This window comes from Mastigoproctus giganteus, chromosome 2, assembly GCF_048544385.1.
Source record: "Mastigoproctus giganteus isolate SK-2022 chromosome 2, ASM4854438v1, whole genome shotgun sequence".
NCBI lineage: Eukaryota > Metazoa > Arthropoda > Arachnida > Uropygi > Thelyphonidae > Mastigoproctus > Mastigoproctus giganteus.
Genome location: NC_143576.1, coordinates 30,338,148 through 30,364,827, shown reverse-complemented (window position 1 = coordinate 30,364,827; position 26,680 = coordinate 30,338,148). Strand labels below are relative to the sequence as shown.

At 35.1% G+C, this 26,680-nt stretch overlaps 1 protein-coding gene across 2 annotated transcripts in view; it reads right to left on the bottom strand.

Annotated features, from left to right (window-relative positions):
- The window catches only part of LOC150089243 (solute carrier family 12 member 1-like), a 104,089-nt gene that overhangs the window by 5,786 nt on the left and 71,623 nt on the right, over positions 1-26,680 (bottom strand). For both annotated transcript variants that reach the window (XM_090390398.1, XM_090390399.1), the window contains exons 17-22: positions 20,919-21,022; positions 13,129-13,301; positions 12,371-12,646; positions 11,567-11,681; positions 10,496-10,582; positions 10,055-10,160 (exon numbers count right to left, since the gene is read on the bottom strand). In XM_090390398.1, coding sequence (XP_090246524.1) covers positions 10,055-10,160; positions 10,496-10,582; positions 11,567-11,681; positions 12,371-12,646; positions 13,129-13,301; positions 20,919-21,022 — 861 coding nt within the window. The remainder of the gene's footprint in view (positions 1-10,054; positions 10,161-10,495; positions 10,583-11,566; positions 11,682-12,370; positions 12,647-13,128; positions 13,302-20,918; positions 21,023-26,680) is intronic.

Here is a 26,680-nt window from a genome sequence, read left to right as displayed (position 1 = left end):
GATTAATTTCTAGTTTAAATTTTTTTTTAACTAGTTAAATTTTATTAAGAAAAAATTAAGGAAATGGTTTTTGTAATAAATGTTTTCTTTTATACAGTATGGTACAGGTCCTAGGATTTTGTAAAGAGGATAGGGGTGTAGTCCTTTATTTCCTATCTAAAAGCGCCACTGCTTGTACAGATTTTTAATTTCAGTTTAGGACTTTATCGACGCCATAGTTCAAAAAAAGAGGTTGGAAAATGGACAATCGAAGTACATAGCAATAAAAATATTTTTTTTTTTAGAGAACGCCAATATCAGAAATCTTATTAATTGCCTGATTTAGTTTTGAAGTTCAGCTCAAATTTCTTAATGTATTTCATTTTTATATAATAAAAATATAATTAAAAATAGAGATACGATTGTAAAAAATTGTGATCGATCGGTCTGTACAATTTCTAAAAGTTCATCAAAGGAAGAGCTAGACATTCGATAATATTCGAAAAACTTTTGGTGATATTTTTTAACTATTTAAAAAAATTCTTCTCACGATTAGCATAAAAAGGGTGAATCAATACTTTCTTGTCACAGGTAAATTTAGACATCTAGCTGCTGCGACCACACAAACAACTGTTAAATGGTTTACTTGACAGAGCACAAGCGAACACAGCGTGTGGCCACAGCTCGATGGAGACAGTACCCAAAACAAGCGTTTCAGCAGGATGAGTGTGAACGGAGAACACCGTCCTTTTTGATTGGATGCGTTTCACCTGGACCCGCTAAAACGCAATGTGTGGTACCGGCCTTATGGTTTCGATAATCATCCCAAAGCTCCCTAGAAAGAAAGAAAACCATTCGGAACAGAAGAGATAGAAAGCGGAATATCGACAAAAGTAACATACTTATATTATAGACACTTAATAAAATAAAAATGTATATATAAAGTGCTTTAGCATCATAATACACAGCCATTTCTGAATAAACAGAAAATTTTAAAGGCGACATTGTTTTAGGTTATATCTCATATTGTGAATACCTTCACAACGAGTTGCCATGATATTGCACTACTTCGAATAAGTAATGCTTCACCTAAGGAGAAGACTAATGTTACTTATTCTCAGATAGGTACCTTATGATGCTAAAGCACTTTATATATACATAGTCCAAATTTGTTCAGCTTGAGGCACTAGCCCTAAATGCGCCTTAGTCTAAATACATCATACACCATCAGGCATCTCTCATATTGTGGAGTTATACTTCATAAGTCTTCTCCTTAGGTGAAGCGTTACTTATTCGAAGTAGTGTAATATCGTGGCAACTCGTTGTGAAGGTATTCACAATATGAGATATAACCTAAAACGATGCCGCCTTAAAAATTTTCTGTTTATTCAGAAATGGCTGTGTATTATGATGCTAAAGCACTTTATATATACATAGTCCAAATTTTTTCGCAGCTTGAGGCACTAGCCCTAAATGCGCCTTAGTCTAAAATAAAAATAAAAAAAGTTCACATTCCATTTTGAAATAGACTCGTGAATACTGAATTCAAAAGTTGATTGGAAGATACAGATTAAAGCTGTGTAAAACAATGTGATGGTTACTACTGCCTTGTAGACAGATTTTGGGAACCAGTAAAGGGCAACAAATCATATACGAAACATTTGCACAACGTAAACCAACACAGGACAAAAACTAAAACAAAAAATATGCCCACACTTGCAATGTAGCCTTCAGAAAAGTTGGATTGTTTTAGAGTTTTATCCAAGAAAACTAAGACAATGAAGCATCAGTTTTGCACTCTTCCTGATATCAGAAAGAGTGCAAAATGTCTGATGGCTGAATATAAGAAATCGAAGTAACGAGTCAGTTTCGCTCAGGTAAGCAGGCAAGAGAGATTAGATAGAAATCTCTAATTATGTGTTCTGTTTTTTCTTATCAAAAACATGTAACAGCCATTTCAAAATACGCAGATAATTCTGATTTTTTAACCCATAAATACTTGCAAATAACGTTAAGTTACTAAAGTGCCATGAGACGAATAATGAAACGAATACATCAACCTCGTCCGGAATACGATTCATCTCAAATCAGTATGCAACATAAGATGTGATTTCGTATTGAACAGGCGCCTCCGTAGCCAGGTGGGAAGGAGCAGCAGTGCGTAGCACACGCTTCTTGATTAGACCGGGGTTCGAGCCCGTCACCACCAAATACGGAAGATGCGGAAAGGTTAGGGAATGACCACCGCATATCCCGGAGCAATATGGCCTTAGTTGCTAATGCTCCTAAAAAAAAAAATCGTATTGAACAGCATGTTGCATCCGTTCGAACGTTTAGGTCATCGAAAGAGGGACAATGCAATCTAGGCGTCACATGAACTCGTTACTCCATTACTCGAACTCGTTATCATAACTGATTGAGAGTCACCGCTGAGGAAACTGGATCCCAGAAATACAACGCTCGCACGTAAAACTAAAATGCCTAATAATCATATTGGATACATGAGATCTTGCGCACATATGAAATCATTGTATTTATCACCCATTAGCTCGCAACAGAATGTAGCGGGTTAATTGGTGATAAATAAGATGATGTCATATGACCATTACGAAATCTTTTGGCATCCCTAGTTTAGCTCTAACTTTCCATTATCACATCTTTTACCTATAACTCTCTTATATATTAATTACTAAATCACTGATTTGCATCTAGCCCTGTTCTCTTGTCAGACACCTAGCCCCGTAATCTGTGATAGATTCTTCTTGTACACTGTATCTGATCTTCACCATATTAATTGCATTTTCTATACTAAATTATAGACTCGCTTGTTTCCAATAGTTAGGTTTGCTTCTTTTACTTCTGTGTTAACTGTTTGGATTTAATCTAAATTTAGAATTTTAAGATCACATCCCCTGTAACATTCACGTTTATTTGCATAATCTGTTCAAAAGCATGTGAATAAGTTCAAATGGAACTTGTCACTGGTAAATTAGGTCAAGGGAATCTACCGCACCAGGTCATATGCTAAATGGGGTCAAAAACTGAAGGTTTCTCCTCTAGATAAAAGTATGGTGCATGTCTCCAAGCAACCTTTCTAGATTGCTAGGAGACATGCACCTGCACGCAAAACTAGATGTGGTTTCGATCTATTGTTATATATTTAAAAATTATTTTCTTTTATTTCAATTGCTTCTCTAGACCATCAAGAAATTTCGCCCATTCTCTCCCCTTATCCTTTTCTAGGACAAAATATTATTTTCACTATTACTTTAATCGTGTTTCTAGGTTATTACATACCACTAACCCAGTGTTTCTCAATCTTTTTTTAATTATTGCTCCCTAAAGGGCTTTTTTTAAATATTGCTCCCTAAAGGGCTTTTTTAGACAATTATTTTCCTAATGGCACCCCCATGAAATTTTAAACAAAAAAAAAATACTCTATACTTACTCTTTTTATTCAATGGGATCCCTGAGCCTGATGCTTCTTAGCTAAAAGTTCAATGTTCGGTATGATGTTAGTAAGTTTAATTCTAATGTCTCCTCTTGAATATGCATATCAATTCTGTATATATTTACAATTAATATTTACAATTACTAAACTGAAACCACTTTCAACCATATAAGACGTTGGAAAACAAAGAAGTACTTTGGCCATTTCAGACAACATTGTCGAATAAAGAAGTTTGATTATTTCCGATCCCCACAACTCAGCCATTCCACCTTTTTAGAATTTATATTTGCATTCTTTGTTACATTTTAATTCAATAAGTTCTTGAATTTCTTCACTAGCAGACCCGGCATCGCATCCAATTGGATATAACACCCATGGCTTCATTTCAAAAGAAAATAAATCTGAAAATCTATTTTTCATTTCACCTTTTAAAGAACACAAATGATCTGAATAATTCTTAAGATCATTCTCGGTGAGAGATTCATTGATTTCAGCTAACTCTTGCCTACCATGATATTGTTTTCTCATTACATTTCTTTCAAATATTTCCAGTTTTTCAGTGAAGTCTTTTAATACACATCTGCAGTCTATCACCATAATTAATTTCCCTTGAAGTTGAAGTGAGACTTCATTAAGTTTTCAAAAAATCCAAACCATATAGTACAGGGTGGCCATAATTTAAGTATCCCTATTCAGAGCTCTCTATAGCTCTAAGTAATAAGTGGAATGCCACCAAAACCAGTAAGTAAACTATTCAAGGCATAGGAAGAAGGATCCTGTGAAAAAAAAAAAAAGTTACAAAATCTGCCGATAGGGATAATATGACGCTCTACAAGAGGAAAGACATGACAAAGTACGAACAAATAAATAACTAAGACAAACCTTAATGAAATTACAAATTTTTATTTGTGCTCTTTGCAAAAAAAACAGAAAGAAACTGAACAAAATTGCCAGAGGAAATGGTTTCACAACTCCAAACTCACTCCCAGTTTACTCCCGATGGTGGAGTTGGTTTTCAATGTAATTACCATTGTTCTGGACCAAAAATTGCATTCAATGCACAGTGTGCTCCACTGCAGAATGCAACATCTCTGGAATAATGTTCCACACATGTTGCATTACATTGTCCTAAGACAGCCAGGTTAGGGACACTTCCTCGATAGACATTGGCCTTGAGGTACCCCACAGCCAAAAATCACACGGTGTAAGGTCAGGCGAACGAAGTGGCCATGCAATGAGAAACAAATGACTAATGACTCTTTCTGCAGTAAAGTGATGCTGAAGAAGCTGCTGCGCTGGTCATGCGATATGAAGAGAAGCCCCATCTTGCATAAAAATTGTCCCATCCAGGCATCCTCTCTGCTGCAGTTGAGGAATAATTTTAACAGTAAACTTACAGAATACGCTTGAGATGTTCATATTGTGCCTTTATAGCCCTCTGCTGTTGGGAAAATTAAATTATCTCGGATTTATGCAAATTTTCTGCTTTCTTAGGTATCTTTCTGCTCTCTTAGATTTTAATACTGAGAGATTGACAAAGAACTAGATTAATATTTTTTGCAACCAGATGATGTCAGTGCACAATGCAGTGTATTGCAAGAACTTTGGGATATACTTCCTTTAGGTAGGCTTTAAAACCTTTATGCCTTCCAACCACGGAGGTAGCACCATTAGTGTCACAGGATAACAAATTTTTCCAATGGTACTTATTATTATTATTAGCCATATAGTGCAAGGAAGCCTGAGGTTTATGCTGCACCAGCCAAAAGAAAATTCGAGTTACCCTGTGTGTGTGTGTGTGTGTGTGTGTGTGAGAGAGAGAGAGAGAGAGAGAGAGAGAGAGAGAGAGAGAGAGAGAGAGAGAGAGAGAGAGAGAGAGAGAGAGAGAGAGAGAGAGAGAGATATCTTGAGTGACCCTGTCAAAATAGCTAACCAGATTAGTTAAACATGATTTTTCCCTTTACAAAACTGTGCTGAGAATTCTATTTCTTCAGAATATCCTGAATGATCCTGAATTCCACCCTTGATTACTCTCTACATGATTTTCTCTGCTACTGAAGTTAGGGTAACTATCCAGTAATTTCCCACTTCACTCTTAGAACCATCATTATCTATTGGAGATACATTGGCACTTTTCCAATCCAACAGAATCTCTCGAGTCCAATGATGCTCTCATAATGAGCCTCAATGGTTCAATACACTCACTTGCCACCTCCCTTAAGATTATAGGGTATATACCATCAGTCCCAGCAGCCTTACTGACCTGTAGGCTTCAAAGTTTTTTCATTAAATAAACATGTAAATTTTAACATCATTAATTACACTTTTTCCAACTCCACTCTCATAATTTCTCTCATTGACACAAGGGTTTTCTTTTGTAAATAACAATGCAAAGTAACTGTTGTGTTCATCAGCAACTTCAGCTGGGGGTATCTAATACTATCTCACATTCATTACATAAGAGTCTGATCTGGTTTGTCCTTCTCTTCTTTGCATATATGTGAAGAATTCCTTATCTCCACTCTTTGCTCTATTTGCCAGTGATTTCTTATAAAATAGAAACAATAGACTGAAACATTTCCTCATCCCATCCATGCCTCATATATTGACCAATGAAACCAAAGAATAAATAAATAAATCAAGTCCATTGGCATAGTGGGTGTGGTGGTGACATGCCACCAAGGTTGCAGCTGTTGGAAAGGCACAAATGCCAAAGATTGCAGAGACATTACCTCTGAAAGCACTTAGGCATTTAATGCCTATTAAAAGCAAAGGTGGCATTAAATGCCTAAGTGCTTTCAGAGGTAATGTCTCTGCAATCTTTGGCATTTGTGTGTTGGAAAGGCACAAATGCCAAAGATTGCAGAGACATTACCTCTGAAAGCACTTAGGCATTTAATGCCTATTAAAAGCAAAGGTGGCATTAAATGCCTAAGTGCTTTCAGAGGTAATGTCTCTGCAATCTTTGGCATTTGTGCCTTTCCAACAGCTGCAACCTTGGTGGCATGTCACCACCACACCCACTATGCCAATGGACTTGATTTATTTATTTATTCTTTGGTTTCATTGGTCAATATATGAGGCATGGATGGGATAAGGAAATGTTTCAGTCTATTGTTTCTATTTTATAAGAAATCTTCCTTTCATCAAAATTTCTCACTCACTCCTAGTATAATATACCTATATGTTAAAAATCAGTTGTCTCAGAGGAAAAGAAACCCCAGTGAGAGAAATTAAATATTAAGGAATAAGATGTCATTGAGTAGGGTTGAACTTTGGAGGGCCACAAACCATTGTAATACCCATGATTTTTTCGCCTCCCCAAAACCAATTTTCGCCCACTTGGGGGTGATATCACCCTATTATCGCTCCTGCACTAACTTAAGCAGTTTATCTCGAAAAGTTCAATTCCAGGAAGACGTGGTGAAATGAATTTTTACTCAATTAGAAGTGTATAGTCATTTAATGATTTTAACATTATTCATATGCATATACGTATGAATAAACTATATGGCACTGCTACCACAATGGACGAATCAGCTGCTAATGTTATGTTATACCATGTCTCTTCACCCATCATAAGTTGACGCATAATCATTGCGTGGATCACAATATTAAATTAAATTTGCTTAAAAACCGGAACAATGTCTGAAAAATTTATGGAACACTGCATGAATAAGAAATTTCTGGTTAAACTGAGGAACTGTTTAAAGATAATAAAGTAAAATAAAGTAAATATGTACATAAGAATCGAACGTTTCGTGGTATTTTCTTACCACTTCTTCAGTGATTGCAAAGACAGTTACTAAGGGTTATTACTATGGAATTCTTAAAAATTTTAGTTAAACTTTAAAATTCTTAGAATTCCATAGTAATAACTCTTAGTAACTGTCTTTGCAGTCACTGAAGAAGTGGTAAGAAAATACCTCAAAACGTTCGACTCCATTATGTATATATTTCCAATTTGGAAATAAACAAAATTATGCCAATGTAAGTTTGAGTGCTTTATTATCTTCAAACTACACAGTTTACCTAAGCACCATGATGCACAAAGAATACCTTAAACTGAGGAAACCCTCACCAAATGCTCCAAACTGGTACAAGAAGTTTGTGGGGAGAGGAGGGGGACCTGCAATGTCGAAGGGAGGAGTGATTTCTTGGAGAAGAAAACATCCATCATGAGTTTTGATGCTTGATGTGTGTCTGACGATGGCTAAAACTAATAAAAAAAATGTTCAAAAGTGCGGAACTTGTTCGTACCAGTTGAAGGATATCTATTGGAATGATCGGAGAACAAATGGGGGGAAAGAGAGTGCTTGTCAATTTTTCACTATGTATGAATAAACGATATGGCACTTGAAATGTAGGCCTGCTCGAATGCGATGCCCAAAACTAAATCATTCAGATGTAGCATCTTTCCTATTCTTCCGATTTAGCTCTATCAGACTTCTTTTTATTCCCAGTTATGAAAACTTTACTACAAGGGACACATCTTTATAGGAAGCAGGGGTGGCTCATTGGTAGGCACTGTGGAACTGCAGCGTCCCCAGCTTTTTAAATATAATATACAGTCAAAGGAGTGATATGAAATTTTGTGAAGAATGCAATGAATATTTTTATTAACAGGTCCCGCATATAGTATACTCATCCTCTATTTCCAATAATTATTTCAATAATAAACAAATGAAAAAACAAGAAATTGTTTTCAACTTTGAAGTTTAAACGTAGGTGGAACTGTGCACTACACAGTTCACATTTAGGCCCCAGTGGTTGAGTCAATGCCTAGTTGGCAGGTTGACAGTACGCAATTTTAGAGGTGATAAAACGAGTCAAAGGAACTGCGGAGTAAGCAGTGCCGATCTGAACAAACTTGAATAAAAAAGTTAATCTATTTTCAACAAATAAAAAGCGAAGAATGGATTGTATTTTTAAATAAAATTTCAAGATTAATTCCCAAGTCTGTTATTATTATTATTATTACTACTAGCCATATAGTGCAAGGAAGCCTGAGGCTAATGGTAAGTGTCCATTTAATGTTTTGTAGTATTTTTAACTTGCTTATTATTATTATTATTACCATCTATGTCTACATGTCTTATAACCAAGGCAATTTAATGTAACTTTAAGAAGCAGCACCCCCACACATCAGAGTCGCCAGCCACCACTGATAGGAAGTCCTACAGCGTACATCGAGGATACTAAAACTAATACCTAAAAACAAATTCCAGAAATGCTTCTAATCGTGATAGAAGAAACTGGCATTATGTAAAGCTGCATGAAGGAATTACTTTGAAGCAAACAAAAGAAAATAATTAATAAATTAAATTTTAATGTATAAATTCAAATCTTGGAACTTAGTATCCATAGCACGTAGGCTCTACGGATTTCAGATAAAAGACTGTTTTTATGTTTATTATAGTTTTTACTTTATATATCAGCAATTTTGCTTAGCTAAGGCAGCACTTTTAAATTTTCATATAAAAATTATTAAAATCAAGAATTAGAAAAGGGTTAATGCTCTGCTGTAAATCAGTCAGATTGTTAGGAGTACAGATACATTACTTTCGACACTGACAACCATACAACTGTACAAAACAACAGCAGTAACTGGACACACAATATGTTGGAGTTCAAGAACAAATCTGTCATATTAAGTAATCACTTCTGCTGCATGTGCATAAACCGCAAAGGGCTGATTACAATGAATGTTCTTTTTTTTTTTTTTTTATGTATTCATATATGTCTGATCGGGACTTCATTAAAATGATGATGTATTATATGATCATTTTTACGTTATCTGTGATCACAATATGCGGCGGACACTGTATTTAATATTTAGTATTAGCAATGGCCACATGGTGCAAGGAAGCCTATGGCTTATGCTGCACCAGCCAAAAAAATAATAATAAAAAAAAGTATTTGAGAATGCATGTAATAAATGTTAAGAATCAGTACCCTACAAAAAAAAAAAAAAAAAAAAAAGAAAGAAAGAAAAAAAGAAAACCATCAAACTGATTTACCAATTACACTATTCAATTAATTGTTACCGATGTGGTTTTAATACCCTGATTTACAATGTCAGTTAGTAATATGCACAAAAGACACATTTCGTAATTTCGTATAAAAATTAACACCTTACATTCAGTTTAGTATCATAAACTCAATTCCTGGTTGAGACTTTTTGAATGATACATGATTTATCTTTGTAGAAGCAAAACTCCAATATTGTGAATAAATATACATATATTGAAGAACTGTTTAATAATATAAGAAGTCAGAAAGGTTAAATCTACCGATATATAAATGTCTGTAAGAAGATAAATAATAATTTAATTTAAGGGAAAAGTAATCTATTATATACTGTATATTATACAGTATATAACAGATTACTTTTTCCTTATATTTATTTATTAATTTATAATTTATATTAATTTATTATTTATCTTCTTACAGACATTTATGTATCGCTAGATTTAACCATTCTGACTTCTTAACGAAAAGGCTTAATAGATGTAAATGTGAAGCACTCAGTCATGAATTGTCTTAACTTTCTGTATAGAAGAGTTGCATTAATACAGATTATTTGCGTTTTATAAATAAATGAACAAACATACTTGGACTTACCTTCTGTTTATGAGCGGCAAGATCAGATTTACTGATCGCAAGAGGATTTTTGGAAGTTTCATCTGCTGTTAACCATTTACTTATGAGGCTTTTGAAATAGCGTTTGCTGGAACAAGAAACCAAATTCATTAGATTATTGGAAAAGAAAGGCAAAAGACTTTTCATATTTAGTCACAGTAGCAGAAATCATCAATTATATTACTTACATTTAATATCTTAGACTCGATTTCACAGAATTATTATACTGTTTTAATGCGGTACTTCTTTCACCCCCCCCCACAACTTATGGTCGTTGACTAAATAAGTAAACTTATTTATTTATTTATTTTTTTCTATCTTAAATTAAGGATCTCTAAGGAATAACAGAGATGAAAAATTAGAAATGCAGGAATTTAAAATGAACGAAAAAGAAAACTACACGGATTGATAAAAATCACCTACTTTTCTTCCTGAGGAGGAATGCTAGCATCAGTGACCACCGTAACATCACTGAAATCTATTCGAAACTTCTTCAGCAGGGAAGCCATGCTGCAGGATGACACAATTAAAAAGTAAATTTGTTTCCATCCTTTTGTAAGATTAACTATAGTTCACTGAGATCACTGAGTTATTTATCCATTATTTAAATTATCATAAAAATCCATGGATATTACTGGTGACCCCTAATTATACCTGTGAAAAGAAAGGACACATTCATGACATGAAAATGTATTCAAAGAGCCATTGGAAAATACCTGAATTCGTGGTAGCTTCCTGAGTGAATAGTTCTTAACATATTCCCTATGTACAAATCTGTCAGGAAAGTGGAGTGGCGATTGTTCACGGGTATTAAAACAGATATTAAAACCGATATACAATTCGTAGGTCAGCTCTTGTAAATGACAAAATAAAATGTAAATATCTGTTATTACATAATATATTGCACTTTATTTTAAATGACATTTTCGTGATTTTTTTCCAAAAATTTCGGTTGAGAAACTCTGTACTAGAAGAAGGCACTTGTGTGACTTGTATTTAGTAATTTTCTCACCCTTATCGGCAAGGCTTTAAAAATTCAGCTCAAAAATCTGTCCTGTCCCAGGGCATCTTTGCTGTTCAATGCCTTCATACAAGTGATCTACTCTACACTTCTACTACCTTTACGATGAATTATTTATTGTTTTTTTAATTATTCAGATTTCATTGTATATATTGTAATTAGTATAAGCAGTTTCAAAATGAAATCAAATCAATATTTCATTGGTTGCAATAAGAAAAAGAAAAGCAAAAAGGCTTTTCTATATTCAGTCAGAGGTAGCAGAAATCAATTAATCGCAACGATTATGTTTCATGCATTTAATATCTTAGATTCAATTTCATATAATTATTATACTGTTATTTGATCAGTTATACTAAACAGTTTACGAAATAACACAAATAAATTTTACTACCTGCTGTTCAATAAATTGGTCATTATATAAATTAATTATTAACAATGTTCATAAAACAGAAGTATAATACATTTCTACCTACTTGATTTGAACATTATCCAAGTCATTTTCGCTTTGAGCTAATGCAAAAACCCGCAATTTGCAACCATGATACTGGGATCGGGTAGTCAACAGGTAGGGGATCAATAGTGTCAGGCCTAAAATAAATCATACATTTTTTCATTGGTATTAGCTTCTATATTTTACTAGGAAAAGAGTCACAGTAAGATATTTATTAGCCTTCATAAGTTAGATTGAAAATGAATGGTGTAAAAATGGGGGGGGGGGAATATGAGCCAACAATTTCTACAGTATTTCACTACATATAAGATGCACTTTTTTTCCCCAGACGAAAAAATTACCCTGCGCCTTATAAAGTGATGGTTACGGCTATCGTAAGCAAGAATGTTGCCATGTCTTGTCTTGCCAATGATTTCTGAGTTTTTACTACTATAACAGTGGGTCCCACTAGGGGTCCAACGGCAAAATGGTCAGAGAAACAACAGAACATAACACTACACAACATAACCATATCCCACACACTTTGAAATCTCTGGCCTCCACAGAGTACAGATTTCTCCCATCTCCACAACATGGACATGGAGGAAATCCCTGGTGCCGTTAGACAGCTAACACACTTTACACAGATAATTTTATGAAATCCTTGTTAAAAAGTTAAAAATGGTAAGTCCGTAACAAATATTTTTATGGTGTAGCTATAATGAATGTTTTCATGGTGTAGCCATAGCCCCTGTGATGCAAACGCTTAATCAACTTTAACCGTAAATTTCAGATTACTAGTATCCTATTACAATGGCATCAAAAAAGAAAAAAGTTATTAATTTACCTCCATCATCATACAACCACCACACATCAATGGTTCCCACATTTTGTTTCCTCTGGAACTGGTTAACAGCTGCCATTACTTCTGGGGGAATTTCTCGGGGATGTACTTTTGATGCTTCGATGCTATTCAATCTCCTAAATCGATGCAGCGTAGGTGGTGGTGGTACCTTAGATTCGTCCTTTTGGTCTGACACTTCTGTTCCCTCTTCCTCATTGTCATTTTCTTCAGCTATGGTTGAGATGGGGGAGGAGAGTGCCGGTTCTTCAGCAATTCCACCTAAAGGGACACATTAAAAATGCAAGTGTTTCTCAATTTTCCTTGAAGTTATTAATAGCAGAACATGACAGCAATACACCCTAGTTCTATAATAAAAAACAAAAACAAATTTGTTTTATTTTTAAAGGCAATATAACATGTAGAGAACTTTGCAAAATGCTCTAACAAAAAGAAGGCCATGAGAGTAAAAACAGTAGTGGAAGGGCGATAGCCTAAGATCCAAGTGAAGAAATCTCAAGGAGGAGGATGAAGATAGGTAAGTCAAGTTTCAAAAGTTGCCTTCTTAGGAACCGACAGCCTGGAGGTAATATACATCATTAGATTAAAAGGGACATAGAGAAAGGCGAGGGAACTAAACAAATTAATGTTACTATTGCTATTCTTGTAGTTACAGTATAGTATTAATTTAAGTGTGAATTGTACGAATGATGGTTTGCTCTTTTTTTGCTATAGAATAAGATCAGGCAATTTTCCCAACCTACCTAGATGGTTCTGGCTGATAACTGATGAACCATCAGACTGGATCTGTGGTGAAGAAGCAAGATTAAGAGGATCGCTAAAAGGAATACCGTTATCTGTTTCGAAATAAGAGGCGTAATCCAGGCCTTCTTCAACTCTGAGAATACAAAATCCTAAGCGCATATCAATGGCATGGCTATTGGAGAATAGAAAGATATTATTTATTAATATCTTTCTATGAGAAAAATATATTTTTATTTATTAAAAATATTCATATTTTTAAGAGAAAAAAAATATATAAATATATAATGTTATAACTGCATTGGGATATAAGTTTAGGGTTATAATTTTGTACTGAAATTGAATCAAAATCATGACTCTTACCAGAGCAGCAAAGCAAAAGGCTCAAGCTAATGGGAGTGCTGTGGCTCAGGGGAGAACTGAGGGGGGCATTTGCCCTCTGAATCACAGCCTTTTAAAATGTACTCCTTGTTTGATGTTTGTGGAGCAATCAGAGATGGGACATGATATTGCCAAAGGGGAATGTCTTTGTGTGTGCACGATGTAAGGAGATCAGGCAACAACTCAGCGTTGTTACGGGCCTATATGAGAGCTTGAAGGACAGGGTGTATGCCCTCGAAGGATCTAAATTGAGGGGCCCATCAAGCTCTCAGCTGCCCACATCAATACCAGAGCTTGCACTTGAACACCATGCAACACAGCGGCAACCCCCAAGGCAGAATGCGCTGGTCCCACAGGAACTAGTAGTTGTCGGTGACTCTATTGTCAGGGGAAACGGGAAACATATTGTGCAAAAAGGATAGGTGGAACAGGACCAGGGTATATCTGCCAGGGGCAAAGGTTGATGACATTGTAGAGCAGATATCATCTTTAAAGGGCACAAAAAGTGATATTGTTGTACACGTTGGCACTAATGATATTAAGAGTAGGAGACCAGCGGAATTACTTAACAAGTACAAGTCACTGTTGAAAAAAAAGCCGTGAATTAGGGTTGAATTTGAAAGTGTCTGCAATTCTGCCCAGACACGATAGGAGGGAGTATATGATGAGAGCCTTGTCGATCAATTCGGAACTGGAGAGATTGTGCAAGGCTCAAGGGGTAGAATTTTTCTCGGCCTGGTCTGTGCTTGTTAACAAGACAGACTACTTCTACAGGGATGGGATACACTTAAATAGAAAGGGTGCAAGAATATTTGCTGATGCTATCAAGGCAGTGTTAATTGGGTCAGAAAACTGCTAGCTTGGGGGACACATGGACTAACAGGTTAAAAATAGCTGCTGGCAGAGATGAAATTGATTCTTGCACTGCTCCTATTGAAATGAGCAGCAGCCTGTAAAGCAAGGCAATGGAGATTTCCAGGACTGTTGAGAGTCATATGCAATACAAGTAAATACATGGGCTGTGTTAGGGTAGCTAAGAATAGGAACAGGTCCATGTATACTTGAGCGTACACCAATGCTAGGAGTTTTGTAAATAAATTTGATGAATTTGAGGTGTTGGTCAAAACATCAAAGGCGATATTGTTGGGATATCTGAGATGTGGTGTGACACAGATATAAGGAATGCAGAACTGAAATTTGGGGAGTACAATGTGTACAGGAAGGATAGACAGGATAGGAAGGGAGGAGGGGTTAGGCTATTAGTTAAGAAACACTTAAAATCCAAGGAAGTACAGCCAGTTGACAAGGCTGGACAGTGCAGTGTCGAGTCAGTTTGGTGTGACATAAGCACTGGGAAATCAAAATTCAGAGTAGCAGTGTGTTATAGGCATAATGACTCTGATGAGTATAATAAACAACTGTACAGGGAAATAGAGTGGGCCAGTAAATCAAAGAGTCTTATAATGGGGGATTTTAATTTCCCGGATATTGATTGGAATTTGTGGGTTGGTCACTCACACACGAACAAGGCTTTTGTGGATTTATTGGATGATTGTTTTCTACAGCAGCATCTTTGGGAGGCAACTAGAGGGAGTAATACCCTTGATCTGATTATCAGTAGTGATTCTTGATGCATTAAGAATCTGCAGATAAAGAAACCACTAGGGAGCAGTGATCACAGTGTGCTGAAGTGGGATTTATTCAAAGAGGTAACTACCATCACAGGTAAAGGAAGGGTTTTTGCTTTCGTAAGGCAACTACGGAGGTCTGCGACAGTATTTAAATTCTATACGGTGGGACTAACTGATGATGTTACCAACACAAAATTCAAAAAGAAATATTGTTGAAGCTTTAGGACTAAATGGATCTCAGATGAACTGATGAGACATGTGGCAGAGAAGAAAAATGCATGGGATACATATAAATTAATGGATGACACGGAAGCCTATGATAAATATAAGCTAGTCTGTAACCAAGTCACAAAGGAGGTTAGGCAGGCAAAGGCAGATTACGAGAAATCTTTGGCAAAGGATGCAAAGAAAAACAGCAAAGAGTTCTTTACCTATGTACACTCTAGAAGGAAGGGGATGAATCAGATTGGTCCACTGGATATTGATGGTTCAACTGTTGATGATCCTGCTCAGGTAGCTAACAAACTAAGTGAGTATTTTGCATCTACATTCACACGTGAGAAGTTATTCATGGAGGAGAATGCCAGAGGTGAATTAAACTCTGGCCGTGAGCTAGATGATTTTGTAATAACTGAGAGTAAATTGGAGGAGAAATTGTTGAGGATAAGAAAGTCACCTGGAGTGGATGGGATCTATCCAGTTATATTAAAGGAGGCAGCAAAGGAAGTAAGAAAACCCTTAGCCATAATTATGAGAGCTTCCTTGGACTCTGGGGAGGTACCCATGGACTGGAGATGTGCAAATGTGATCCCAATTCACAAAAGAAAATCAAAGGGCGACACAAGTAATTACAGACCTGTTAGTTTAACTTCTGTTCCAAGGAAGTTTAATGGAGGCACTGGTTAAAAAAGCAGTGCAGGATCATCTAGACAAGACTTCAGTTATAGCTAGGACAAGCACGGTTTTGTTAAGGAGAAGTCTTGTCTGACCAATTTGATTAGATACTCTGATATAGCTAGGACAAGCACGGTTTTGTTAAGGGGAAGTCTTGTCTGACCAATTTGATTAGATACTCTGATGTGGTCACAAAGGAACTGGATGCAGGGAATAACTTTGATATCATATATTTGGAACTTAGAAAGGCTTTTGATACTGTTGCACATGGAACACTGCTGCACAAATTGGAATAGTGTTGCATTGGAGGCAAATTGCTGCTATGGATAAAGGGATGGTTGAGTGGGAGAAGACAGAGAGTGGTAATCAATGGACACTGCTCTTTATGGACTAATGTTATTAGTGGAGTCCCTCAGGGTTCAGTGTTGGGTCCATTGCTGTTTTCTGTATTCATTAATGATACTGATGATGGTATATCAGGCTTAATGTCCAAATTTGCAGACAATATGAAGGTTGGCAAGGTTGTTAATGACACTAATGACAGTACACTGCTGAAACAGGTTCTATAAAAGTTGAGCAGATGGGCTGAGAAGTATAAACTGCAGTTTAACATTGACAAATGTAAAGTACTGCATATGGGAAGCAGTAACCCCAGAGTAATGTATCAATTGTGTGGTGCACTACACTGACAGTGGTAGAGAATGAAAAGGACCTGGGTGTAATTGTGTAGGCAGATATGAAGTTTTCTGAGCAGTGCAGACGGTCTGCAAGAGTAGCTCATGGTATCTTGTCAATGATATACAGGAATTTTTCTGGCAGGGATAAGAAGGTGATTATCCCCTTGTATAAGGCAATGATCTGGCCACACCTTGAGTACTGTATACAGGTCTGGAGGCCTCATTTTAGGAAACACGTAGAGCTGCTGGAGCTAGTGTAGAGAAGGGCAACAAGTTTAGTGAATGGAACAAAGGGTTGCTCTTACAAAGAAAGGATTAAGGTTTGCAAATTACAGTGTCTAGAGACTAGGCACCTGCGAGGTGATCTGATTGAGGTGTATAAAGCCTTGAATAGTTTGAGCATGCTCAATGCTGATGGGATTCTTCCTCTTTCTCAGAATAATGGCTGAGAGGGCATAAATTCAAATTGAGGAAAGACGGTTGTAGGATAGATGTGCAGAAGTTTGCCTTTAGCCAGCGTGTGGTTGATTGTTGGAACAAACTACCATCTGTCATTGTAGAAGTTGATAGCTTAAATAGATTCAGGGCAGAACTAGACAAACATTTGGAGCGAGTGGATGGGTGAAATTAGAAGATTTTTTTTTTTTTGGCTGATGCTATATAAGTTTGCTTTCTTGCATCATGTGCCTTTACTAATACTAATGCTATTATGTATAAATGGCAATGAACTGTTTAGATGTTCATTTATGTTTATGCTATTGTAAAAATTTGCAGTCCAGTAAAACCAAGGATTTATCAATTCGTGTTGGGAAAAGTCCAAAATATCGACACTTTTCATCTTATTTACAACTTTTATCACTTGTAAAAATCAGAAATAAGCTGAAAATTAGCATTTCCAAGTTTGTTTTGGTGAATGATGAATGTGTTTTTAAAAACTAACAGTTCAAAATACGTAACAAAATAAATTTGTTTTAGTGTATTATAGAAACGTAAAAACCGTAAAATATGGTTTAATTCCTTCTGTGACACTTCGAATTACATATCATGTTGGATGATCTGTGCAAACATTTCTATATTTGGAATCCTTTTCCTCCATGAAAAGATTTTTGGTAACAGTGTGGGGAAGTAATGATAATTTCCTGATTTATTCACTTAACAGGGGCAGAGGGATAATAGATATCTGCTGTCCAACAAGGCTGTCTGTGATTCATAAGTCAGTGAATATGTTACTCAGACAATTTGCATGGATAGCAGCTATATCCCTTTTGCCCCTGTTTAAAATTTGAAAAATGAATGAAACAGAAAATTATAATTGCTTACCTTTTCGCACCATCCATTTAGCTCTTTTGTGATTTTTAAACAAGGTCATGGGGAGACCCCGCAAGGTTGTGTGGGTAACATATTCACTATATTCCAAATATAGTGAATATCCCTCTTTTTGCCCTTGTTTAAAAATTGGGAAAGAGATAATCGGGCAGTGCGTAAAGGAAAGCAACAATAATTTTCTGCTTCATTCACTTTCCAATTTTTAAACAAAGGCATAGGTAATGATATATATCTTCTATTTGGATAAAGTTGCCTGGATAATATATTCACTATATTGGGGGCAAGAGTCCCGAATATAGTGAATATGTTATCCAGGCAACCCCCCAATACTCAAGAGTCCCAATATACAGTATGTCAATCATAACAGAAAAGAATTCACAAATGCATTTATCAAATGGGCTTTTACCAATGCAAACTGTTAAATACTAGAATTTTTGCACTATTTCTGCTCTGATATTGCTTTGTTAAAAGTCCAAATTTGGGGTTTTTACAGTAACATATATAGCATCACATACATAGAAGGTATCATTACTGCTAATAAATCTACAGAACACTTTGTCGGTATCTTCAATATTAAAAGCTATATAAGTATTATATGACTGGACATGAGTTTTTTTAAGGACAGACTGAATCACTGCAGGATCATCTAGACAAGCACTGCAGGATCATCTAGACAAGACTTCAGTTATAGCTAGGACAGGCACGGTTTTGTTAAGGGGAAGTCTTGTCTGACCAATTTGATTAGATACTCTGATGTGGTCACAAAGGAACTGGATGCAGGGAATAACTTTGATATCATATATTTGGAACTTAGAAAGGCTTTTGATACTGTTGCACATGGAACACTGCTGCACAAATTGGAATAGTGTTTCCTACACAACACATAAGTAACATTTTCGGTAGGAAAAGTAGGATAAGCTTATACAAATATATTTGTAATATGGTGTCAACTCACAACTGTTTCTGTGCTTACTATCAACTCATCAGTGGAAAGCCAGACACCTGATCAGTGCAGTACCTGACAACCTAGTTATTATTTAATTTGGTGGAATATGATTACGCCATTAGTGTGGTGTGTATATTAAGTACCACCTCATATGTTCATTAAACCAGTTTTAATACACAGTGAATATGTTACTCAGACAATTTTATATATGATTTTAGTCTTTAGTACTTTGAGTATCTGTTTCATCTTCTTCTTGGGGGTTTTATTCTATACCAGTTGCATGATGTCATACTTGAACATCATCATTTTCACTTGAGCCACTCAGCTGGTCAATTCTCTTCCTATGTTTCTGCATCTTATTCAGCTTCAATAATTTTTCTTAAAATTTTATTTATTCTTTCATAATTTGTTGCAAATTGGGATAATACAATTCATCATATGTAGAAATAAAATTACATAAATTTATAATTAATTATATTCCCAAATAATCTTGAAAACTTTACTTATACATTAAAATTATGTGCTTAGTGCAGTGGGGTGATTCATCTGTAATGCTACTAAATAACACTGACTTGAAACTGTAAAACGTCTTTATTATGATAAAATAAAATAAAATACATGCATACTGATTGTATAACTATATGTTAAAATATTAAAACAAAATAAAATAAATGTTGTATAACAAGAATAAAATTCAATAAAATATATAAAATTAAAAGCGATAAAAGTTGTTTAAAACCGCTAATACAGGAGCTTTCGGCAGCAGTGGCTGCCTTCATCAGCTATTGTCTCTGGGGTGCATAACACCCCAGAGACATATTATCATGCTAATGTACAATTGAAAAGCTGGACATCTATGTATTCTAAGACTAGTACTGAGAGAGTACCACTGATCTCAGATTCTAAGCTATTGCCATTTATTAGAGAACATATCAAATTAACTATGATTAATTTATATATAATTTGGATACCACTGCTGCACTAATAGTTGGTTAACTCGCAGTTATGAGGGATGCTAATAAATGTATGAAGTGGTAATTTAGGGCATCAAGCCCTGTGTCTATCTCAGAATACTTGTCTCCAAGAAGTGCTATTATTTGTAGTGTAATTCTAGACAACTTTGTAACATGAGAGATTTATGGCCTGTATTAAGACCGTCTTTTTTCAGACAAGCATTTATTTAATTGATTGTATTCTCATAAAAAGTCCATGTAAATGCAGCTGTAATGTGTATGTTGCTCTTCTCTACAATAGACATGATGATTAATGCCTTGAATAATAAAAGTAATTATAATAACTTTTTTAAATCATAAAAAATATTAAAAGTAATTAATAGCATAATATCTAAACATCTGCATGGCTTCTGGAAATGGAACTAGAATACCTTTCCAGTTTATAAATTATCATAAGAAGTTGTCAGAACATGCAGAAGCTGGATCCACTGGTAAACCCAAAGATCCATTGGTAGATTAAGTATAGCAACTTTTATGGAACTAGTAATAGCTAAAGCTGGGATTTCATACCTTAATGATAAATTTTAAGTATCTCAATTGTTGAATAAACTGAAACTTGATGGCAAAAGCCTCAAGTTTTTGTGATGAATATTTAAATTAATAATTCTTGAATAAGAAATAGATCACATCCTAATGTACCAAGAGAGAATAAAATGTCAACAATAATTTTTCCTATTAGGAAAATGAATATAAGAAAGTTCATTAGTAAAAAAAAGTAGAAAAATGAAATAAAAGTACAGAAAATGTACATTTTCTTCCCATGTTGTTAATAATTAAATTATGTAAATAATTAAATAAACATGCATTTATTTGTTTTCAAATTTCACTCATCTCTTTCTTTCTCACACACTCAATTGTCTAATAAGACACATACACATGCACAGAGCTTTTAAGTATGATATGTAATGAGAAAAATCCACTTACTGAATAATAGTAAAATAATCCAGAAGATCGGAGTCAACTTCTTGCCATCTACTTTTGTATCCCATTATTAGAATATTTGGGCGAAGCTTTCCTAGTCCCACCAACTACATACAATTAAGATTTAAAAGTCATAAGACCTAGCTAATAACAAAATCATTAATATTTTAAAAGCATCTTATGAATTAATAGAATGGAAATATTGATATTTGTAGGATTAGCATTGAAGCAATTTAAGATCATTACTGAGCTTGCATGACAAACAAATTTAAAATCAGATAAATGGAACTACAGTATTTAATTTGGTAATCATAGGAGCAGTTTTGGTTGAGGTTCATTTCAAAAGGAGATCTCAGTCGCTGCTCAGTAGTAGTGCTTATTTTTACAGATGTCACATAACAAGGAGATAATGTCTTTTTTTGGTTCAGACTGTGAATTAATTATATATTTTCTATGGAGCAAGGAAGATAAAATTAACTCTAACTGAATAATTTTATATGTTTTAACATCAAAAATCACTTAGCTGATTACGGAAAGTTGAAAGAAAACTTTCACAACCTAATTCAATGCAGAGTTTTTAGCCTGATATAAACTTTATTATTATTTGTAAAATAATAAGAGGAGTATATATTTTCATTCCTGTGATCACGACATATGGTCGAAAAGCGTTGTCAGCTTCAGGAAGGAAAATCGTTTTGAATATTTTTGTTAGATTCTTTTTAATTGCGTTAAATTGATTTTTAATTGTTTATATTTTACTCTAATGTAAGTTGTCGGTTTTTTCGTTTTAATTTCTGGAGAGTATCATACGGAAGTGTTCTACGTACTATACTGAGGTATACTCCTCTTATTATTTTACAAATATTAATATCAACGTAGAACGTATTGGGTATTACAGCTCTGATTCATACTATCTAAACTTTATTATTATGAGTTGAGGACAAAAATGAAATTAATAATCAAGAAATTAATGTAGACACTTCATTTCTGTATATTTAAAATGAAAATTGGATTATTATGTATTTTAAATCAAAATCAAGAATAATTTGAATATAACCTGTTTCAAAGTATCGTAAAATGGTATTTACACAGAAGGGCCAAAAATAATTTTAATTATGTAATTAATAAACAGGAAGTATCAAGAATGCTGCTACTCAGTGCAAGAATCACTTTCACATCTACCTGTGGCTATTGTTAAACTATTGGTCTCTGTATCCCCCACCCAAGCTAACAGTTTTCCATTAGGTAGGTCGAAAACTGCTAGCTTAGGATGGGATACACAAGGCTAAGATTAACAATAGCTGCAGGTAGAGGTGAAAGTGATTCTTGCACTGCTGCTTCCATTGGAATGAGCAGCAGCCTTGAAAGCAAGGTGCTGGGGATTTCAAGAACTGCTGGGAGTCATCAGGAAACAAGTAAATACATGGGCTGTGTTAGGGTTAAAACAGTTGCATGTATACTTGCATGTACACCAATACTAGGAGTATAGTAAATAAATTTAATGAATATGAAATACTGGTCAAGACATCAAAAATGCAGACATTGTTGGGATTTCTGAGAAGTGGTCTCACTCAGATATAAGGGATGCAGAATTTGAATATGTGGAATACAATATATACAAAAAAGACAGACAGCCAGGACAGTAGGAGGAGAAGATGGATTATGCTCTTAGTTAAGAAGCACATAAAATCTAAGGCAGTGCATCCAGTTGACATGGGAGGCCAGTGCAATGTTGAGTCCATTTGGCGTGACATAATGATTCTTAAGAGTACAATGAACCACTATTTCTCTGTATAGTTGTTATGAACCACTATTTGAAATGAATGACTATTTCTCTGTATAGTCTGTATAGGTGTCAGTAAATCAGAATGTCTTATCACGGGGGATTTTAATTTCCAGATATTGACTGGAACTTGTGGATTGGTCACTCACGCACTAGCAAGACCTTTGTGGATTAATTGGATGACTGTTTTCTACAGCAGATTGTTAGGAGGCAACCAGAGTAATACTCAACCTGATTATCAGCAGTGATTATTCACACATTAAAAATCTACAGATAAGGGAACAACTAGGTTGCTGTGATCACAGTGTATTGATGTGGGATTCAGTTAAAAATGTAACTACTATCAAGGGTAAAGGGAGAGAGGGATTTTTGCTTTCATAAAGGTGACTACAGTGGTCTCAGATAGTTTTTAAATTTTCAAATTTGCTAATGATACCATCAGCAAATTTGAAATGGGAAGCTTTCATGGAATTAATCATAGAAGCTACTAGGCTTTTCATACCAACTAAGAAATACTGTTCAAGGTTAAATGGTTGTCATATGAAATGATGAAACTCGTGGCAGAGAAGAAGAGTGCATGGGATGCAGGGCTGGAGTTTGGTATTCGTAAGCCCTAGGCACTTTTATTCTGAAATGTGCTAAAAAAGGGGGTAAATGTTTCATCTATTTTAACACTTTGACTGCGAATCACATAAATTAACGTGACTCAAGTTTCAACTATAATAAATGATAAACCACCTCAATTGACAGAACGACCATCACTTCCATTCTTCCCGTTTTGAGAACAGTCGCTAGACTGTGTATCGAATTGAAGCTCCTAGTGTCGATTGCACACATTTTCTCAGCTCGTTTTTCGTTAGTCACAGTGAAAAGAGTGAAGCGTTGTTGTTTTTTTTCCCTCCTTCATAGCCCCTAAGGCACTGTGCCCATGGTGCCTAATGGGAAATCTGGCCCTGATGGGATGCATACAAATTATTGGATGACACAAAAGCCTATGGAAGATATAAACTAGTCTGTAATCAAGTCACAAAGGAGCTCAGGCAAGCAAAGGCAGATTACAAGAAATCTTTGGCAAAGAATGCAATAACAGCAAGAACTTCTTTACTTATGTAAACTCTAGAAGGAAGGGGATGAATCAAATTGGTCCACTTGATATTGATGGTTCAACTATTGATGATTCTGCTCAGGCTGCTGACAAACTCAATAAGTATTTTGCATCTATGTTCACACATGAGGAATTTTTCGGGAAGGGGATACCAGAAGTTTATCAAGCTCTAATAGGGAGCTAAATGATTTTTTAATAATTGAGAATAAAAGTGGAAGATAATTGTTGTAGTTCAATATACAAAAGGCATCCGGGATGAATGGGATCTATCCAGTTATAGTAAGGGAGTCAGCAAGGAAGTAAGCAAATCCTTAGAGACAATTATGAGAGCATCCTTGGATTCAGGGAATATCCCTCACAGACTGGAAATATGTGAATGTATTCCCAATTCACAAAGGGGAAATCAAAGGGTGATACAAGTAATTATTCACCTGTTAGTTTAACTTCTGTGGTAAATAATGGAGTCACTAGTAAAAGAAGTAATACAGGATCATCTAGACAAGGCTACAATTATACTTCAAACACAGCATGGGATTGTTAAGGGGAAATCTTGTCTGACCAATTTGATTGAATACTACGATGTGGTCACAAAGGACCTGGATGCAAAAAATAATTTTGATATCATATACTTGGATTTCAGGAAAGCTTTTGATACTGTTGCACAAGTTGGAGCAATGTGGCACTAAGAGCAGGTTGCTGCTATAGATAAAGGGATGGTTGAGTGGGAGGAGACAAAGAGTGGTAATCAATGGACATTGCTCTTCATGGACTAATGTTACTAGTGGAATCACCTGGAGTTTGGTGTTGGTCTATTGTTGTTTTCTGTATTTATCAATGATACTGATGAAGGCATATCAAGCTTAATGTCCAAGTTTGCACATGATACAAATGTTGGCAGGGTTGTTAATGACAGTAATAACAGTAGGCTACTGCAACAAGATCTAGAAAATTTAGGCAGATGGGCTGAGAAATTGCAATTGAAGTTTAACATTTAACATTGATAAATGAAATGTACTGCATACGGGTTGCAGTAGCCCCAAAGTAACATACCAATTGTGTTGTACTACACTTAGGTAATGGAAAATGAAAAAGACATGGGGGTAATTGTGTAGTCAGATATGAAGTTCTCTGAGCAATACAGACAGGCTTCTAGGACAACTCATAGGGATTTGTCAATGATATACAGAAATTTTGCTAGGAGGAATAAGGAGGTGATTATCTCTTTATATAAGGTCATCAGAGCCGGCCTGAGGGTGGTGCGAACGCACAAGGCCCTGCGCCGCTGACTGATTTTGCAAAATAAAAATGGTTTAATTTTTCTTTTTGTTTTAATACTGTCACAAAATCTATGCGATTTTATGGCCATATGGCCATATTAAAAATATGGCCATTTTATGACATCGCCATAAAATGGCCATATTTTTAATATACATAAGAAATAAAATGTCAATATAATCATGTTATTAACATTATCTGAAAGCCCGCCAAGAATTCTCCAAAGAACACGGAAAAATATATTTTCTTTCAAATATATTGAAAATATCTCTCCTTACAAATAAAAATAATAATTATATAATAATTTATTGGAGTTTCATTTGAAATTATTGAATAAATATTCCCCACAAATACGAATATATATATATATATATATATATATGACAGCTGATCATACATCGTACGTTTTTATCGCGATTTGCGAGGTGTGAAAATAAATAACATATTCGTATCTATTTCGCAACATGATTAGTAGAGACAGAGATGTAGGAAGAAAGTATATGTGGCTCTGATAAATTGAAGAAAAAAAGAAAAAGAGAAGAAATTACGGAAAAACAGAGGAACTCCCTTGCAAAATTTTTTAAAAACCGAAAATGTGCAACAAACTGAAGACACGCATAATTCACAGTTACTGGAAGATCAAACTCGCGGAAATGAAATTACGCCATGCGACATCCACGAAAACGATCCTGATCATCATAAAGCCAGCTCTCGTCCTAATGAAGAGGAAAGCGATGATAAGAAAACTGTAGAACGGGAAGATAATCATGAAGCAGAGGGAAACGTACAGACGGAGGATTTTTTGTCAGCGTTGAACAAAGAACAAGATGAATTATTCCGAGGACTGCAGATTCAAGAGAACCAACAAAGCGACGAAGACGAAAATGTTGATATCAATGATCCTGGTACTTGGCCTGAAATTATAACTGATAAATTTAGAATGGCTATTGTACAAAATGGCGTGACACAAGTAAAAAACTATGATTTTCCGAAAGATAAAAATAACAGAAGTTTTTCTGAAAATTATTATTTAAGAAAATTAACGAATGGGGAACGTCAAGAACGAAGGTGGTTACTCTACTCAAAGTACAAAGATGCCACATTGTGTTATGCATGTAAGTTATTATCTTCAAATACCACTTCTCTGCGTTTAACTGGACTTAAAGATTGGGTACATTTAAGTTCGTGATTACAAAGTCATGAAAGATCAGAATATCATTTACAAGCTATGTACAAATTGTTACAACTTGAAAAGAATTTGAAACTTGGAAACACTATTGACAAACAACACGAAAAAATAATTAAAAACGAAACACAGCGTTTAAAATGTGTTTATGAACAAATAGTGGCTGCAATTTTATATTTATCAGAGCATAATTTGGCGTTCAGGGGCAGTAGCGATGCTTTATATAAACCGCACAACAGTAATTTCTTAGGTCTCATAGAATTACTTGCAAGATTTGACCCAATCATGAAACAACATTTGGATCGGTGCATAGAATCAGCATTGCGTTCCTATTTATCTCATAGAATACAAGATGAACTGATTTCTGCTTTGGCTAAAAAAGTTAGAAAGGAAATAATAAATACAGTTAAGAAAGC